This window comes from Nansenia antarctica, assembly GCF_963989245.1.
Source record: "Nansenia antarctica genome assembly, chromosome: 9".
In the NCBI taxonomy this organism is placed as follows: Eukaryota; Metazoa; Chordata; class Actinopteri; order Argentiniformes; family Microstomatidae; genus Nansenia; species Nansenia antarctica.
In genome coordinates this window covers 43,175,711-43,193,210 of record NC_137679.1, presented here as the reverse complement: position 1 = coordinate 43,193,210, position 17,500 = coordinate 43,175,711, and the positions used below count along the sequence as shown (strand labels likewise).

The 17,500-nt window shown below is 50.6% G+C and overlaps 1 protein-coding gene across 1 annotated transcript in view; it reads left to right on the top strand.

The window, feature by feature from the left end:
- LOC308164787 (dedicator of cytokinesis protein 9-like) overlaps nucleotides 1-17,500 on the top strand; it is a gene marked incomplete at both ends in the record, with an annotated part of 93,727 nt that overhangs the window by 42,974 nt on the left and 33,253 nt on the right. Inside the window, 15 exon segments of the mRNA XM_080538815.1 lie at nucleotides 175-254; nucleotides 727-926; nucleotides 2,886-2,951; nucleotides 3,361-3,453; nucleotides 3,787-3,898; nucleotides 6,066-6,184; nucleotides 8,763-8,849; nucleotides 8,968-9,057; nucleotides 9,559-9,674; nucleotides 11,049-11,118; nucleotides 11,964-12,089; nucleotides 12,996-13,067; nucleotides 13,729-13,875; nucleotides 15,141-15,224; nucleotides 16,917-17,028. Of these exon segments, the coding sequence (XP_080394941.1) occupies nucleotides 175-254; nucleotides 727-926; nucleotides 2,886-2,951; nucleotides 3,361-3,453; nucleotides 3,787-3,898; nucleotides 6,066-6,184; nucleotides 8,763-8,849; nucleotides 8,968-9,057; nucleotides 9,559-9,674; nucleotides 11,049-11,118; nucleotides 11,964-12,089; nucleotides 12,996-13,067; nucleotides 13,729-13,875; nucleotides 15,141-15,224; nucleotides 16,917-17,028 (1,574 nt within the window).

The window sequence follows — 17,500 nt, the reverse complement described above, 5'->3', positions numbered from 1 at the left end:
GATCCCCAAGGGGAAATTACGGCGGTACAGCAGCTCACACCACAAACAACAACAACAATAAAATAAAGTGATAACAGAATAACATAAAATACCGTTTGTATTTTTGTATTCACACACACACACACACACACACACTGATAGACTCACTGCTCTCTCTGCCTCTGTCTCCTTCAGACCAGAGAAGATGGCCAAGCTTCCTGTGGTCCTAGGCAACCTGGACGTAACCATCGACAACGTGGCCCCTGATGTCACCAGTAAGCCCCTCCCCCTCTGATGTCACCAGTATGCCCCTCCCCTCCCTCCCCCTCCCCCTCTGATGTCACCAGTAAGCCCCTCCCCCCTCCCCCTCTGATGTCACCAGTAAGCCCCTCCCCCCCTCCCCCTCCCACTCTGATGTAAACAGTAAGCCCCTCCCCCTTTCCCCTCCCTCCCCCTCTGATGTCACCAGTAAGCCCCTCCCCTCCCCCCTCCCCCTCTGATATCACCAGTAAGCCCCTCCCTCCCCCCCTCCCCCTCTGATGTCACAAGTAAGCCCCTCCCCTCCTCTCCCCCTCCCCCTCTGATGTCACCAGTAAGCCCCTCCCCTCCCTCCCCCTCCCCCTCTGATGTCACCAGTAAGCCCCGCCCCCGCCCCCTCTGATCTCCTCACACTCACAACGACTTGTAGTCATGACTTCCTGTAGTCTGTGACCTCACATCTTCTTCTTCCTCTACTTCCTCTGTCAGACTGCGTCACGTCCTCCTACCTTCCCGTGCGGCCCTTCGAGGGCGGGGGTCCCGGGGGTCCCCACGTCGCCGCCCTGCTGGAGGTGGAGGAGTTCGTGCCTTACATCGCCAAGTGCTCCCAGCCCTTCACCATCTACAACAACCACCTCTACGTCTACCCCAAGCACCTCAAGTACGACGGGCAGAAGGCCTTCGCCAAGGTAGGGCCACATGGGGGTGGGGGTGGGGGGTAGTGGTGGGGGGTAGTGGTGGGGGGTAGGTGTGGGGGGTGGTGTAGTGGTGGAGTAGTAGTGGGCTAGTATGGGGTGGGGGTGGGGGGTAGTGGGGGTCAGAATGCCTTTGCCAATGTAGGGCCGCTAGGGGTAGTAGAGGGGGGTAGTGGTGGGGGGTAGTAGAGGGGGGTAGTGGTGGGTAGGGGTGGGGGGTAGTAGAGGGGGGTAGTGGTGGGTAGGGGTGGGGGGTAGTGGTGGGTAGGGGTGAGGTAGTCGTGGCCTAGTATGGGGTTAGTGGTGGTCAGAAGGCCTTTGCCACGGTAGGGATGTACAGGCTAGTAGTGGGGGGTAGTGGTGGCCTAGTGTTTTTATTTTATTTTATTTTTTTACCTTTATTTAACCAGGTAAGACAATTTACAATGCCGACCTGGTAAAAGGCACAGCCTTACCCCTACTAACCCCCCAGTAGTGGGGGGTTAGTAGGGGTAAAAGAAATACAAAAGTTGAAAACACATTAAACATGACAAACAAAACAGAGCAGAGAACAGGAACAGTTACAAGCCAAGAGGACAAATCAGACCAACAAACAACCAACAGCAGGCGGGCAGGGGACGGGTCCTAGTTTAGAAACAATCGCACGTGTCGTTAAAAGTGTCCATGAGTGAGTTTTTGAAGGCTGATTTGGAGGTGAGTTTGACCAGTTTTAATTTTTTTGGCAGATTATTCCAGTCTGTGGGCACGGCAAACTGAAATGATGATTAACCTAACACGGACTGTGAAGGGGCGGCTGTGTCTCAGGAGGTAGAGTCGCCGTCTAATGATCGCAAGGTTGGCAGATCGGCGGTTCGAGCCCCGGCTGGCCACATGTCGAAGTGTCCTTGGGCAAGACACTGAACCCCAAATTGCTCCCAGTGAGCGGGCCGGCGCCTTGCATGGCAGCTTGCCGCCATTGGTGTGTGAATGGGTGAACGAGAGGCTGTTGTAAAGCGCTTTGGATAAAGGCGCTATATACAGTAAGTGCAGTGCATTTACCATGATATGGGGATTTTGAACAGGATGAGGTCTGAGGAACGGGTATCGTAGGCAGCGGGTAGTGGGTAGTGGGTAGTGGAGAGGGACTTGGACGGGTGATCAGAAGGCCTTACAGAGAAAAACAACACATCGATAAGATGAAACAGAGCGAGGGGGAAAAGGGAGATCATAAAGATAATAACAAGATGGAAATCGACTGCCTTGGTGAGGCCAAACGGCCTGTCCCTCAGGGTAATGTGCTGTGGCAGCGAGGGTGAGGGGGGGTTGGCAGAGGAGATGTCTGCCCTAGCAGAACAGGACCACTGCTGCCTGACTGCATTACACCTGGCCAACACACTCTGCTAATACAGGAGTCAGCACGCTAAAGCAATGCTGCTGTTTCTACTGTGGGTCAGCAATACTAATGATTTGTTCTTATTTCTCTCTCTCTGTGTGTGACTGTGTCTCTCTCTCTCTTTCTCTCTCTGTCTGTCTCTGTGTTTCACCCTGTCTCTCTCTCTCTTTCTTGTTCTGTCTCTCTCTTTCTCTCTCTGGGCTTCACCCTCTGTCTCTCTCTCTCTCTTTCACTCTCTCTCTGTTTCTCTCTCTCTTTGTCTCTCTGTGTTTCACTCTGTCTCTCTCTCTCTTTCGCTCTCTCTCTCTGTTTCTCTCTCTCTTTGTCTCTCTGTCTCTGTCTCTCTTTCTTGTTCTGTCTCTCTCTTTGTCTCTCTGTGCTTCACCCTCTGTCTCTCACTCTCTTTCGCTCTCTCTCTGTTTCTCTCTCTCTTTGTCTCTCTGTCTCTGTCTCTCTGTCTCTGTCTCTCTCTTTCTTGTTCTGTCTCTCTTTCGCTTTCTCTGTGTGTGTCACTTTCTCTCTCTCTCTCGTTCTCGTTCTGCCTCTCTCTCTCCCTCTGTCTCTCTCCATCTTGTATTAAGGCGAGGAACATCGCTGTTTGCATTGAATTCAAGGACTCCGATGAGGAGAATTCCCCAGCTCTGAAGGTAAATCACCATCCCCCCATCCCCTCCTCCTCTCCTCCACTCCCCCCCCTCCACCCCCCCCCCCCTTGTGCACCAAACACACAGAATTACATCTCAAACGCTTGTCTTTGGTTGTTATGAAAAATGCTTACAAATAAAATGTATTATTATCTCCTTCTCTCCTCTCATTCCCCTCCTCCTCTCCTCCTCTCCTCCTCCTCTCCTCTCCTCCTCTCCTCTCCTCTCCCCCCTTCCCTCCTCTCCTCTCCTCTCCTGTCCTCTCCTCTCCTCTCCTCTCCTCCTCCCCTCCTCCCCTCCTCTCTCCTCCCCTCCCCTCCCCTCCTCTCCCCTCCCCTTCGCTCTCCTCCTCTCCTCTCCTCTCTTCCCCTCTCCTCCTCCCCCCTCCTCTCCTCTCCTCTCATTGGTCCAGGTCATCTATGGTCGTCCAGACGGGCCTCTCCTCAGCAGGCAGGCCTACGCCTCCGTCCTGCACCACCAGCAGAACCCAGAGTTCTACGATGAGGTACTGGTTCAGTTCTACTGACCGCTCAGGGACGTAATCAACCAATCATAGTCAGCCAATCATAATCAACCAATCAGCTGGCTGGCTGACTCACTGACTGACACATCAGGACACACAGTGAAGTAAACATCAAGTCTGGGCTCTGAGTGTTTGTGGTGAACAGATTCAGAACTGAGTTGGGGTTCAATTCTATTTCTATTCCAATCAGTTGACTGCCTGGAGTTTAGATGGAATTGACTTCATCTGGACATTGCGTCGAGATTCAGATTGACTATACCCCTCTCCCCCCCCCCTCTCCCCCCCCCCTCTCCCCCCCCCCCCCCCCCCCCCCAGATTAAGATGGAGCTGCCCACCCAGCTGCAGGAGAAGCACCACCTCCTCTTCACCTTCTACCACGTCAGCTGTGACGGCAACAGCAAGAAGAAGGAGCAGGTGGACACGCAAGGTGAGGGATGTTACTGCTGCTGGGGGGCTGTGTGTGTGTGTGTGTGTGTGTGTGTGTGTGTGGGTGTGTGGGTGTGTGTGTGTGTGTGTATGTGTGTGTGTGTGTGGGTGTGTGTGTGGGGGGGGGGGGGGGCGGTTGTGTGTGTGTGTGTGTGTGGGGGGGGGGTGTGTGTGACACCGATGCTAGGGGGTTGATCAGCACTCAGGTGCCTCGTCTCTCTAGTTAAGGACCTCCTTTTCCTGTGTTCAGGGTCGTAGCTGGATACTGGTCACATCTTCTGGTCTCTCAAGTGGTCTTCTAGTGTATGGCTTAGTTGATTCTCTACTATCTCTACTATCTCCAGTATCTCTACTATCTCTACTATCTCTACTATCTCTAGTATCTCTGCTATCTCTGCTATCTCTACTATCTCTACTATCTCTACTATCTCTAGTATCTCTACTATCTCTAGTATCTCCACTATCTCTCTTATCTCTATTGTCTCTAGTATCTCTACTATCTCTAGTATCTCTAGTATCTCTGCTATCTCTACTATCTCTACTATCTCTACTGTCTCTACTATCTCTACTATCTCTAGTATCTCTAGTATCTTTACTATCTCTACTATCTCTACTATCTCTACTATCTCTACTATCTCTAGTATCTCTAGTATCTCTACTATCTCTAGTATCTCCACTATCTCTCTTATCTCTATTGTCTCTACTATCTCTACTATCTCTAGTATCTCTAGTATCTCTACTATCTCCGGTATCTCTACTATCTCCAGTATCTCTACTATCTCTAGTATCTCTAATATCTCTAGTATCTCTAATATCTCTAGTATCTCTAGTATCTCTACTATCTCTAGTATCTCTAGTATCTCCACTATCTCTAGTATCTCTACTATCTCCAGTATCTCTACTATCTCTACTATCTCTAGTATCTCTAGTATCTCTACTATCTCTACTATCTCTAGTATCTCTACTATCTCTACTATCGCTAGTATCTCTAGTATCCAGCATGTCTTAGGTTCAGACATAGACGTTGTTATTTTCTGAAGTCCTTCGCTGTTCCGTCCTGTGAATTACCAAGTAGAGTCTCCTCTCTGCCCCTCCGTCCTACACTACACAACCTTACAACTGTGGCATCTACGTTACACAGAGCTTAGCGATTCCCAAAAGTCCCCAATGTCCCCAAGATAACAATGTTCTTATGCCTGTCGTCTCTGTACTAAATCACCCACACGATGAACTAAAAGGTCACCATAACAACAACATTGAAATGGCAGTGTTTGGGTACTCTGTACTGGAGGCTTACTGCGTGTTGAGAGAGTGTGTAGACAGATAGATAGATACTTAGGTACTTTATTGATCCCTGAGGGGAAATTCAGGCGTACCAGCAACTCAGACCACAACACAACAACAACAACAACAACAACAACTAAATAAAGTGACAGTTGAAGAATAGGCTAAAATAAAATAGCTAAACAAATACAAAACAAAAAATTAGACCACTAAACTTTTGGGACCTTATAAACAGTAAGTAAAGTTTCCAGTCTGACTCTGGAAGGGAGACTACCTAATGTTGTGGTCTCTGGTCCTTGGCCATGTGTGACAGATAACAACGTCATTATGCCTGTCATGTCTGTACTAAATCACGAGGAACTAAAAGTTCACTATAACAACAACAGTGTTATCAGAATCAAGTTTATTGTTACATCCTGTTATACAAGTATTAGAGAGTAAGATTCGTAGGCTTCGTTTCGGAAAAGAAAACTGGCAATAGTTATGTATAAACAAAACAATGAGACAATAGACAGTAGAGTGATGTAATAGTAGAAATAATAAATAACCAGTGAAATGACAGTGTTGGGGTACTCTCCACTGGAGGTGTGTAGGAGAGGAGAGTGTGTATAGTGTGTAGGAGAGTGTGTGTGTGTGTGTGTGTGTGTGTGTGTGTGTGTGTGTGTGTGTGTGTGTGTAGGAGAGTGTGTGGTCTCTCTAATGATGTGGTCTGTGTTCCTCAGTGGGCTGGGCCTGGGTTAGGGTCAGGATTAGGGTTAGGGCTAGGGTAAAGGTCGCGGTCAGGGTTAATCTAACCTGAGTGTGTGTGTGTTCCTTGGTGGCCTGCGTTAAGGTCAGGGTTAATCTAACCTGTGTGTGTGTGTGTGTGTGTGTGTGTGTTCCAGTGGGCTGGGCGTGGCTGCCTCTGCTCAGGGACGGCAGGGTCGTGACCAGCGAGCAGCTGATGCCCGTGGCGGCCAGCCTGCCCCCCGGGTACCTCTGCTGCCAGGAGGGCGTCGTCAAGGTAACGCCAGGGGAGAGGGAGGGGGAGGGGAGGAGGACAACATTCAGTGACATCTGTTTAACGTTTAACTCATTCAGTGCCGAGGGTGAATTAAGTTGCCCGAATGCCTGAGTCAGTTGACTGACTTAATTCACCAGAAATGCATAAATGATGATGCTTCGTTTTGTAGCCAATCAAAGTCTTGCTAGGTTGCTAGGTAGCAGTGGCGGCTGGTGCCCAAATTTTTGGGTGGGGCACAGCAGTGTGGCGGGGGGGTTTTTTTTCGCGCGCACGCGCATAAAACACGCACTGGCATTACAACCACTGTATAATTTCAACTTTCACCCTTAAAATGAACGTGTGGGCCATGGAGAAGTTACCCTGTCAACTACAGACACTGAGGTGGAAGAGTGACCGGTCTATGGACGTCGGTACGGTCCAATACCCAGTGTCAGACAAGGAGGAAGTCTAGTCAACAAGGCTAGTACAGGCCTCACAGCTACACTCAGGTTAATAAAGGTAGCAGATGAATATGTGTACTATGTGTCTGTGTGACATGGCTACATCAATGAGCAGAGATGAATGCTGCAGTCAGTAGTACAGTAACTATCTATTTCATAGACACATGATGGATGATGATGGAGAGTGATGGTGGTCAACACATCACAGCAGGTCAACACATTCAATGATGTATCACAACCAGACCATGTCAGAAACACAACCAGACCATGTCAGAAACACAACCAGACCATGTCAGAAACACAACCAGACCATGTCTGTATCACAACCAGACCATGTCAGAAACACAACCAGACCATGTCAGAAACACAACCAGACCATGTCAGAAACACAACCAGACCATGTCTGTATCACAACCAGACCATGTCAGAAACACAACCAGACCATGTCAGAAACACAACCAGACCATGTCAGAAACACAACCAGACCATGTCTGTATCACAACCAGACCATGTCAGAAACACAACCAGACCATGTCAGAAACACAACCAGACCATGTCAGAAACACAACCAGACCATGTCTGTATCACAACCAGACCATGTCAGAAACACAACCAGACCATGTCTGTATCACAACCAGACCATGTCAGAAACACAACCAGACCATGTCAGAAACACAACCAGACCATGTCAGAAACACAACCAGACCATGTCAGAAACACAACCAGACCATGTCAGAAACACAACCAGACCATGACTGTAACACAACCAGACCATGTCTGTAACACAACCAGACCATGTCAGAAACACAACCAGACCATGACTGTAACACAACCAGACCATGTCAGAAACACAACCAGACCATGTCAGAAACACAACCAGACCATGTCTGTAACACAACCAGACCATGTCTGTAACACAACCAGACCATGTCAGAAACACAACCAGACCATGTCAGAAACACAACCAGACCATGTCTGTAACACAACCAGACCATGACTGTAACACAACCAGACCATGTCTGTAACACAACCAGACCATGTCTGTAACACAACCAGACCATGTCTGTAACACAACCAGACCATGTCTGTAACACAACCAGACCATGTCAGAAACACAACCAGACCATGTCTGTAACACAACCAGACCATGTCTGTAACACAACCAGACCATGTCTGTAACACAACCAGACCATGTCAGAAACACAACCAGACCATGTCTGTAACACAACCAGACCATGTCAGAAACACAACCAGACCATGTCAGAAACACAACCAGACCATGTCAGAAACACAACAATGCATCAGCTGAGTTAAAGAAAACCAACTCTTACCTTTGATGACAGAACATGAGCCGTGTTTACCCGTACCTCCGCCTTGCCCCGCGCATATTGCTATGAATAGTTCAAAGATAGGTGCTTGCACGTTAGGTGCAAGGCTGCTTGGTTAACCCATTAGCGGGAACATTATTAGTTGCACAAAATAGGCTGATTTAATTGACCATGAACATCAGAGACAGACATTACGAATGTTCATTTAAAATACTCCGGAAGCCCGAAGTCCGGAAAACCGGAAGTCGGGAGTCCTCAGCATAATGCATTGTCTGCAATACAACCGGAGATTTATTGGCCAGGGCGCACAAATGTGCATCCTGGCCAAGAAATAGAGACAGCCAATTGGAGCGCTGCTACAGCTCACGTGTAAGCGAAAAGTATTCGTCCTGGCATAGACTTGCATTGACACGGCGCCCCGCGTTCTCTCCCTATGTATTTTAACAGTGAGTTTTACACACACACACACACACACACAGATAAAAATGTTTATTGTATTGGAGGAGTTTTAATGAATGCTGATAGGCGCCGACAGAATATCAGCCGCATTTTGTGAATAAACAATGTTTATTTAAAAAAAAAACTTTTACAAATCGCAACTAGGAAGTGAAGGTGGGGGCGGCGCCCCAGCACCCTCTATCGGCCAGCCGCCACTGCTAGGTAGATACCACATAGAACACTGGGCACTCTAGGCGGTGAGTGTTCCGGAATAGGGTTAGGGTCAGGGTCAGGGCTAGGGTTACGTGTAGCCTTATTGTGTGTGTCTGTGTGTGTGTGTGTGTGTGTGTGTGTGTGTGTGTCCTCTTGCAGCACTCTGGTCCAGAGATCAAATGGGTGGACGGAGGGAAGCCGCTGTTCAAGGTGTCCACTCACCTGGTCTCTACGGTCTACACCCAGGTATACATCCATCTATCTATCTATCCACCTGTAGCACTCTGCTGTTGAGGGCAGTGCAGTTGCCGTGCCAGGCAGTGTATAAAGTGTATAACGGTTCCTCTCTGTGTCGTCCTCTCAGGATCAACACCTGCACAACTTCTTCCACCACTGTCATGTGATGGAGGGCTCAGAGCAGGCCCTGGAGGGGGAGCTGGTCAAGTACCTCAAGGTGAGACACACATACTGAACACTGCGTCATCTAACTACACGCTGCATCATCTACACACCTTCACATAAAGTGATATCTTCACAGACGGTGTATCTTTACATAAAGTGTATTTTCCTTCATAAACCGTACAAAGCCCTTCTGTACATCGATCGGGGGAGGCTGGTGGAGGTAGACATCGGAGGACAGGCTCGTTGTAATGCATGGAATGAGTAATGGTATCAAACAGGTGTGTTTGATCCCATTCTTCATTCCATCCCATGTGTTACAATGAGCCTGTCCTCCGATGTCTACCTCCACCAGCCTCCCCTGGCATGGATGCATCACCTTCATAATTTGTGAGCGAAACTGTGACCATATACTCAAATACAACATCAAACACACTCTCTACTACTTCATCAAGGGAATAAAGGACACACACACACACACACACACACACAGCCATTTTTTCGCTAGAAAACAAGAAAACACAGTACCTCATGATCTCCTCCCTCTCCTCCTCAGAGCCTTCACGCCATGGAGGGTCACGTGATGGTCAACTTCCTGCCCACCACGCTCAACCAGCTGTTCCGCGTCCTGACCCGGGCTAGCCACGAGGACGTGGCTGTCAACGTGACCAGGCAAGAGCTACGGCCGCCCTGCTCCCCGGGTCCTGACCGCACGACCGCAACACGACCACAACCACAACCATCTGGGACGAAAAAACAACATATAACTGTCCTGTCAGATATAGAGAGAGAGAGATATATAGTTTTGTTATGAACCAAACTGCCACTAAACTGACCAACTGCCAAAGAGCTCCGGAACACTCCACCACCTAGAGTGCCAAGTGTTTTTTAATGTGGAATCTGCCTAGCAACAGCGCTCTGATTGGCTACGAAATGAAGTGTTGTAATTTATGCGTTTGTTGGTGAATTAAGTCATCTTTGGCACTGAATTAGTTAACCCTACAACGAGTGCATCACAGTTAAGAGAAAACAGAAAGGCTAACTCACTACCGCAGTTGGATATTTGCATTCTGACTGTGTGTGTATTATAACTTGACAGTTAACAGCAGTCAGAGTGTGGGTGTGTTATTAGCATATGCCCTAGCTAAATTCTACATCTAGATCTCATCACTGATTCCAAGTGGACTGCAGGGGAGGTTGGTTGAGGTATCCTGTACATTATAATGAGGTGTCTACCTCCCCCAGCCTCCCCTGGTGTTCTACCTCCCCCAGCCTCCCCTGGTGTTCTACTTCCACCAGCCTCCCTTTTCTCCTTCCTTTCATTAGCGTTCCACCCTCACTGGTTAGCCTGTGGCTAACTCATCCCGCGTGTGTGTGTTTTAGATATTAACATTACTGGTCCTGTCCTACAGTAGACTGAGCTGTATGACCCTTTGAAGCTGGATTGGAGGTATTTTAACGAGGTGTTTTAACGAGGAGGACAGGTACTGTAGGTCTCACTGCTTCCTGTGTTTCTCATACGGGCGTTGCCTCTCTCTCTCTCTCCCTCTCTCTCTCTCTCCCTCTCCCTCTCCCTCTCCCTCCCTCTCTCCCTCTCTCTCTCCCTCTCCCTCTCCCTCTCCCTCCCTCTCACTTCCTCCCTCTCTCCCTCCCTCTCTCTCTCTCTCTCCCCCTCTCTCTCCCTCTCTCTCTCTCCCTCTCTCTCTCTCCCACCCCCCCCTCTCCCTCCCTCCCTCTCTCCCACCCTCCCTCCCCCTCTCCCTCCCTCTCTCTCCCTCTCCCTCTCCTTCTCTCTCTCTCCCTCCCTCTCCCCCCCTCCCTCCCCCTCTCCCTCCCTCCCCTTCCTCCCTCTCTCTCTCCCTCCCTCTCTCCCTCCCCCTCCCTCTCTCTCTACCTCTCTCCCACTCCTCCCTCTCCCTCCCCCCCCCCTCTCTCTCTCTCTCTCTATCTCTCCCCCCCTCCCTCCCCCCCTCTCTCTCTCTTGCTCTCTCTCTCTCTCCCTCCCTCCCACCCTCCCTCTCCCTCTCTCTCTCTCCCTCCCTACAGGGTGATGGTTCACATCGTAGCCCAGTGCCACGAGGAGGGACTAGAACACTACCTGAGGTCCTATGTCAAGGTGCGTTACCACGGCAACAGCCAGCCAATGGGCAAACCTAGACAATATAGATGATATCGACACTGTGTCTGTATTCATACAGGGTAGGAATCTTAACTCGGAGATCTGTGCACACAATTTCAAATCCAATCAAATGTTTAATGGTCAGGTAGGGACACAATATTAATATACAGGACGCCATGTGATGATATGCAGCTCCTCGACAACGCGACAGTCAAACAATATCAGTATCAATTTGCAGTGCGGTGGCGTAACTGGCGTAACAATAGCAGAATGAGACAATGATTGGCGTCTGGCTTGTTGAGAGAGCTACCGGCTAGATGCCAGATGCTCCTCACAATGATAATAATAGCATAAACGTGAGTCATCGTTAACAGATTTCCCATCGGCGTCAATGCGAGATTTACACACACGGATCTGGCAGTTAGGCTCCCACCCAGACAGAACACTTCAGTCTTGTAAATGAACTGTCACTGACTTATATAACGTCTTATTCCAAAGCGCTTTTACATACATTTCCTCTCATTCACACACACATTCGCACACCAATGGCAGCAAGCTACCATGCAAGGCGCCGGCCTGTGTCTTACCCAAGGACTCCGCCGACCTGCCGCCGACCTGCTCATTGGGAGCAATTTGGGGTTCAGTGTCTTGCCCAAGGACACCTCGACATGTGGCCAGCCGGGGTTTGAACCGCCGACCTTCGCGATCATTGTCTAATGATCGCAAAGGTCGGCGGTTCGAACCCCGGCTCTACCTCCTGAGCCACAGCCGCCCCCTGTTGTTGGTGGTGTTGGTGACAGTGTTACAGTGTTGGTGACCCCCTCTCTCCCCCCCCCCCCCAGTTTGTGTTCAGGCCCGAGGCGGCCACGCCCGCCAGTGTGAAGAGTGTTCATGAGGAGCTGGCCAAGGCCATGACCGCCATCCTCAAACCCTCCACCGACTTCCTCACCAGCAACAAGCTGCTCAAGGTAGGGACAGCCTGCCGTGTGTGTGTGTGTGTGTGTGTGTGTGTGTGTGTGTGTGTGTGTGTGTGAGTGTGTGTGTGTGTGTGTGTGTGTGTGTGTGTGTGTGTGTGTGTGTGAGTGTGTGAGTGTGTGAGTGTGTGTGAGTGTGTGTGAGTGTGTGTGAGTGTGAGTGTGTGTGAGTGTGTGTGTGTGTGTGTGTGTGTGTGTGTGTGAGTGTGTGAGTGTGTGAGTGTGTGTGAGTGTGTGTGAGTGTGTGTGAGTGTGTGTGAGTGTGAGTGTGAGTGTGAGTGTGTGTGAGTGTGAGTGTGTGTGTGTGTGTGTGTGTGTGTGTGAGTGTGTGTGAGTGTGAGTGTGAGTGTGTGTGAGTGTGAGTGTGAGTGTGTGTGTGTGTGTGTGTGTGAGTGTGTGTGAGTGTGTGAGTGTGTGTGAGTGTGTGTGAGTGTGTGTGAGTGTGTGTGAGTGTGAGTGTGAGTGTGTGTGAGTGTGAGTGTGAGTGTGAGTGTGTGTGAGTGTGAGTGTGAGTGTGTGTGTGAGTGTGTGAGTGTGTGTGAGTGTGTGTGAGTGTGTGTGAGTGTGTGTGAGTGTGTGTGAGTGTGTGTGAGTGTGAGTGTGAGTGTGTGTGAGTGTGAGTGTGAGTGTGTGTGTGTGTGTGTGTGTGTGTGTGTGTGTGTGTGTGTGAGTGTGTGTGAGTGTGTGTGAGTGTGTGTGTGAGTGTGTGTGAGTGTGAGTGTGAGTGTGTGTGTGTGTGTGTGTGTGTGTGTGTGAGTGTGAGAGTGTGTGGTGTGTGTGTGTGTGTGTGTGTGTCTACTTATGTGTGTGTGTGTGTGTCTACTTATGTGTGTGTGTGTGTGTGTGTGTGTGTGTGTGTCTGTGTGTCTTCATATTACAATCCCCCATTGTGTGTTTCAGTACTCGTGGTACTTCCTGGAGGCCTTAGCGAAGTCCATGGCCCAGCACCTGATCCAGTGTGGGAAGGTCAAGGTGAGCTGCAATACCTAAACTTATCACAGGAAGTAACAATCTCACTGTTCATCTGTTCGCACACAGCTAATCCATCTCCTTTCCTCTCTAGTGACGCTCCCAGTAATGTACTCTACTTCCCCTCTACCCCCCTTTCAGTTTCTGTTAAAATGTCTCTGCTGTCTCCCAAAAAAACGATTTAGAAATCAACTAGAATTTACGACCATGACGACTGCCAATGGCCCCTGGCCCGAGCATAGACTACTTTTTCTTGCGATGACTGTGACAGATGAATAGATGATTCACAACATTTACTGTCTTACTTGTAAGTTGTTCTGGAGAAAGGCGACTGCTGAATGCCAAAAATGTAAATGGTCCTGTCTATCCTGGCTCCTCTCCCCTCCTTCCCTCTCCTGTCCTCCTCCCCTCCTCCGACTCCCCTCCCCTCCCCTCCTCTCCTCTCTCCTCCTCTCTCCTCCTCTCCTCTCTCCTCCTACCTTCCTCCCCTCCTCTCCTCTCCCCTCCTCCTCCTCCTCTCCTCCCCTCCCCTCCTCTCCCCTCCTCCTCCTCTCCTCCCCTCCCCTCCTCTCCTCTCCCCTCCCCTCCTCCTCTCCTCTCCTCCCCTCACCTCCCCTCCCCTCTCCTCCTCTCCTCCCCTCCCGTCCTCTCCTCCGTCTCCTAGCTGTCGAGGAACCAGCGTTTCTCCGCCTCCTTCCACCATGCCGTGGAGACGCTGGTCAACATGCTGGCGCCTCACATCACCCAGAAGTACAAGGACAACCTGGACGCCGCCCGCAACGCCAACCACAGCCTGGCCATCTTCATCAAGGTAGGCCCCTGACCATACCAACCACAGGTAGTTGTGGTCCAACCACAGCCTGGTATCTTCATCAAGGTAGGCATGGTCCAACCACAGCCTGATAGTCTTCATCAAGGTAGGTGTGGTCTGGATGACGCTTGGATGGCCGAGTGGATAGTGAGTTAAACTGGTGATCAGAAGGTCATGAGTTCAAATCCTACCTGGGAACACCACCATTAGTGTGCCCTTGAGTAAGGCACTTAGCTGTAAATTACTCCAGGGAGACTGTCCCTGGAATCTCTCATTCGTAAGTCACTTTGGATAAAAGTGTCTGTGAAATGATTATGTAAAAAATGTAACTCCTTTTTAGTTTTTTCAGTGGTCAAAGTTTCAAGTTTCTTTATTGAGTATTCTTTTTGCAGTTTGTGAAACTGAAATACAAGAATATTTACAGTCACGCCAACATCAATGAAATACAACATAAAAATATAAAACCCAATTTTGAATAAAAACAGTGATAAGATCTGTTATGTAGGACTAGATGTTGATATCCCTCGATACATAGTGAATCTTGAGTAGGTTATAGCAACTGTTGCTGTTGTTGTTGTTGTTGTAGGCGATAGTGTCTTTTTCAATCATGTCTTTCTGCATTCCTGTCATATCTGTGAGGTTGTGTGGTGAGGGACACAGAGCCAGAGATGAGATCAGATGACGGAATGCAGCGGGAGGCAAAACCACTTTATGACTTAGTGTTATCCAAGGTAGACAGGAACAGACCGAAAAGTAATAAACAAAGTAATTTACAAAACACACCACTTAAAAAGGAAGGCTGGATGGAAATAATACCCTTCTGAGTTCAAGAGGCAGTCACCACTGCCCCCTAGTGTCCAGACAGAAACATGACAGTACCATTGAAAATGGAGCCAGCAGAGTTACATATGCATTATGGCATTTAGCAGACGCCTTATTCCAAAGCGACTTACAATCAACACATTTGACTAAGGAGGTGAATCATTAATTCACCAGTTCTAGCAGGAAGAGTAATCTAGCTCAGGCCAGGGGCCACTGGCAGTTTATTTTATATTTTTTAAACACTGGGGAGACAGTACAAGGGGGGCGGTAGAAGTCTTGTAGATGCAGTAGATGCAGTGCTGGGGGGTGGTAATGTCTCAGGAGGAGCAGTTAAGGTGTAGCCTGAAGAGATGGGTCTTCAGGGTTGGTAAACAGATTCCACAGACTCTGACAGACACTCTCAGGTCTAATGGTGGTGCTTCCTGTTTCCTGTTCTTCCCCAGCGCTGCTTCACCTTCATGGACCGAGGCTTCGTCTTCAAGCTGATCAACAACTACATCAACTACTTTGTACCTGGGGACCCCAAGGTGAGGATAGACCTTGTTAAATGAGAGAGAATGGAAGTTGGAAGAATGGAATGGGGGGGGGGGGGGTATATCAGCTTGAAAAAATAGAATTAACCAACTCTATTATTATCATTATTTTTATGTTTTTTATTTTTTTGCCCAGCCACCCTCATCAGAGTACTTTGTTTGTTTTATTCATTTTAACAGTTATTACTAATAATATTAATATATTCCATCTACTAAGTACTTAATTATACATGGTAATATATGTCCATTATGTTTGGTATTTTTCCTGTTATTGTGATGTTTCCCATTTACATTTTTAGAATGTTCTTCTTTTTTTTAAGAAAAAAAAAATCCGTGTCAAAGTGATACTCTCCTCAGATCCTGATTGACATCTCTTCTTCCTCTCTCCTCCTCCTCTCTCCTCCTCCTCTCCCCTCCTCCTCCTCCTCCTCCCCCCTCCACTCCTCCTCTCTCCTCCCCCCCTCCTCACACCACCTCCTCCTCCTCCTCCTCACCCTCCTCCTCCACCTCCCCCTCTCCACTCTCCACTCCTCCTCCTCCCCACCCCTCCACCACCTCCTCCACACTCCACCACCTCCTCCCACCTCCTCCACCTCCTCACCTCCTCCTCCTCCCCACCTCCCCTCCACCCTCCCACCTCCTCCTCCTCCTCCTCCTCCCCCTCCCCCACCACCTCCTCCCCCCTCCTCCTCCTCCTCCCCCCTCCTCCTCCACCTCCTCCTCCTCTCCTCCCCCTCCTCCACCTCCTCTCCCCTCCTCCTCCTCCTCTCCCCTCCACCTCCTCCTCCCCCTCCTCCTCCTCCTCCTCACCCCTCCTCCTCCTCTCCCCTCCTCCTCCTCCTCCCCCTCCTCCTCCTCCTCCTCCTCCTCCTCCCCCCTCCTCCTCCTCCTCCTCCTCCTCCCCCCTCCTCCTCCTCCTCCTCCTCTCCCCTCCTCCTCCTCCTCTCCCCTCCTCCTCCTCCTCCCCCTCCTCCTCCTCCCCCTCCTCCTCTCTCCTCTCTTCTCCTCCCCCCCTCCTCCTCCTCTCTCTCCTCCTCCTCCTCCACCTCCTCCACCTCCTCCTCTCCTCCTCCTCCTCCCCCCTCCTCCTCCTCCTCCTCCTCCCCCCCTCCTCCTCCTCCTCCTCTCCCCTCCTCCTCCTCCTCTCTCTCCTCCTCCTCCACCTCCTCCACCTCCTCCTCTCCTCCTCCTCCTCCTCCCCCCTCCTCCTCCCCCCTCCTCCTCCTCTCCTCCCCCTCCTCCTCCTCCCCCCTCCTCCTCCTCCTCCTCTCCTCCCCCTCCTCCTCCTCCTCCTCTCCCCTCCTCCTCCTCCTCCTCCTCTCCCCTCCTCCTCCTCCCCCTCCTCCTCCTCCTCCTCCCCCCATCCTCCTCCTCCTCCCCCCTCCTCCTCCCCCCTCCTCCTCCTCCTCCTCCTCCTCCTCTCCTCCTCCTCCTCCTCCTCTCCCCTCCTCCTCCTCCTCTCCCCTCCTCCTCCTCCTCCCCCTCCTCCTCCTCCCCCTCCTCCTCTCTCCTCTCTTCTCCTCCCCCCCCTCCTCCTCCTCCTCTCTCTCCTCCTCCTCCTCCACCTCCTCCACCTCCTCCTCCTCTCCTCCTCCTCCTCCTCCTCCCGCCCCTCCTCCTCCTCCTCTCCCCTCCTCCTCCTCCTCCCCCTCCTCCTCCTCCTCCTCCCCCCCCCTCCTCTCTCAGACTCTGTATGAGTTCAAGTTTGAGTTCCTGCGCGTGGTGTGTAACCATGAACACTACGTGCCTCTCAACCTGCCCATGCCCTTCGGGAAAGGACGGATCCAGAGGTTCCAAGGTACACACACACACACACACACACACACACACACACACACACAGAGACAAACAAATGCACACAGACAGACGCATGCAAACACACACACACACACACACACAGACAAACAAACACACATACACACACACACACACACACAGAGACAAACAAACGCACACAGACAGACGCATGCAAACACACACACACACAGACACACACATGCACACGCACACGCACACACACACACACACCCCTCCATCCCGCGTGTCTTACAATGTGTGTTTTACTGTCCACTGTTTCCTTCTCTCGCTCTCCTCCTTCCCTCTCTCTCCTCCCTCCCTCTCTCCTCTTTCTCTCTCTCCTCCCTCCCTCTCTCTCCTCCCTCCCTCTCTCCTCCTTACCTCTCTCCTCCTTCCCTCTCTCTCCTCCTTCCCTTTCTCCTCCCTCCCTTCCTCCTTCTTCCCTCTCTCCTCCCTCTCTCCTCCCTCCTTCT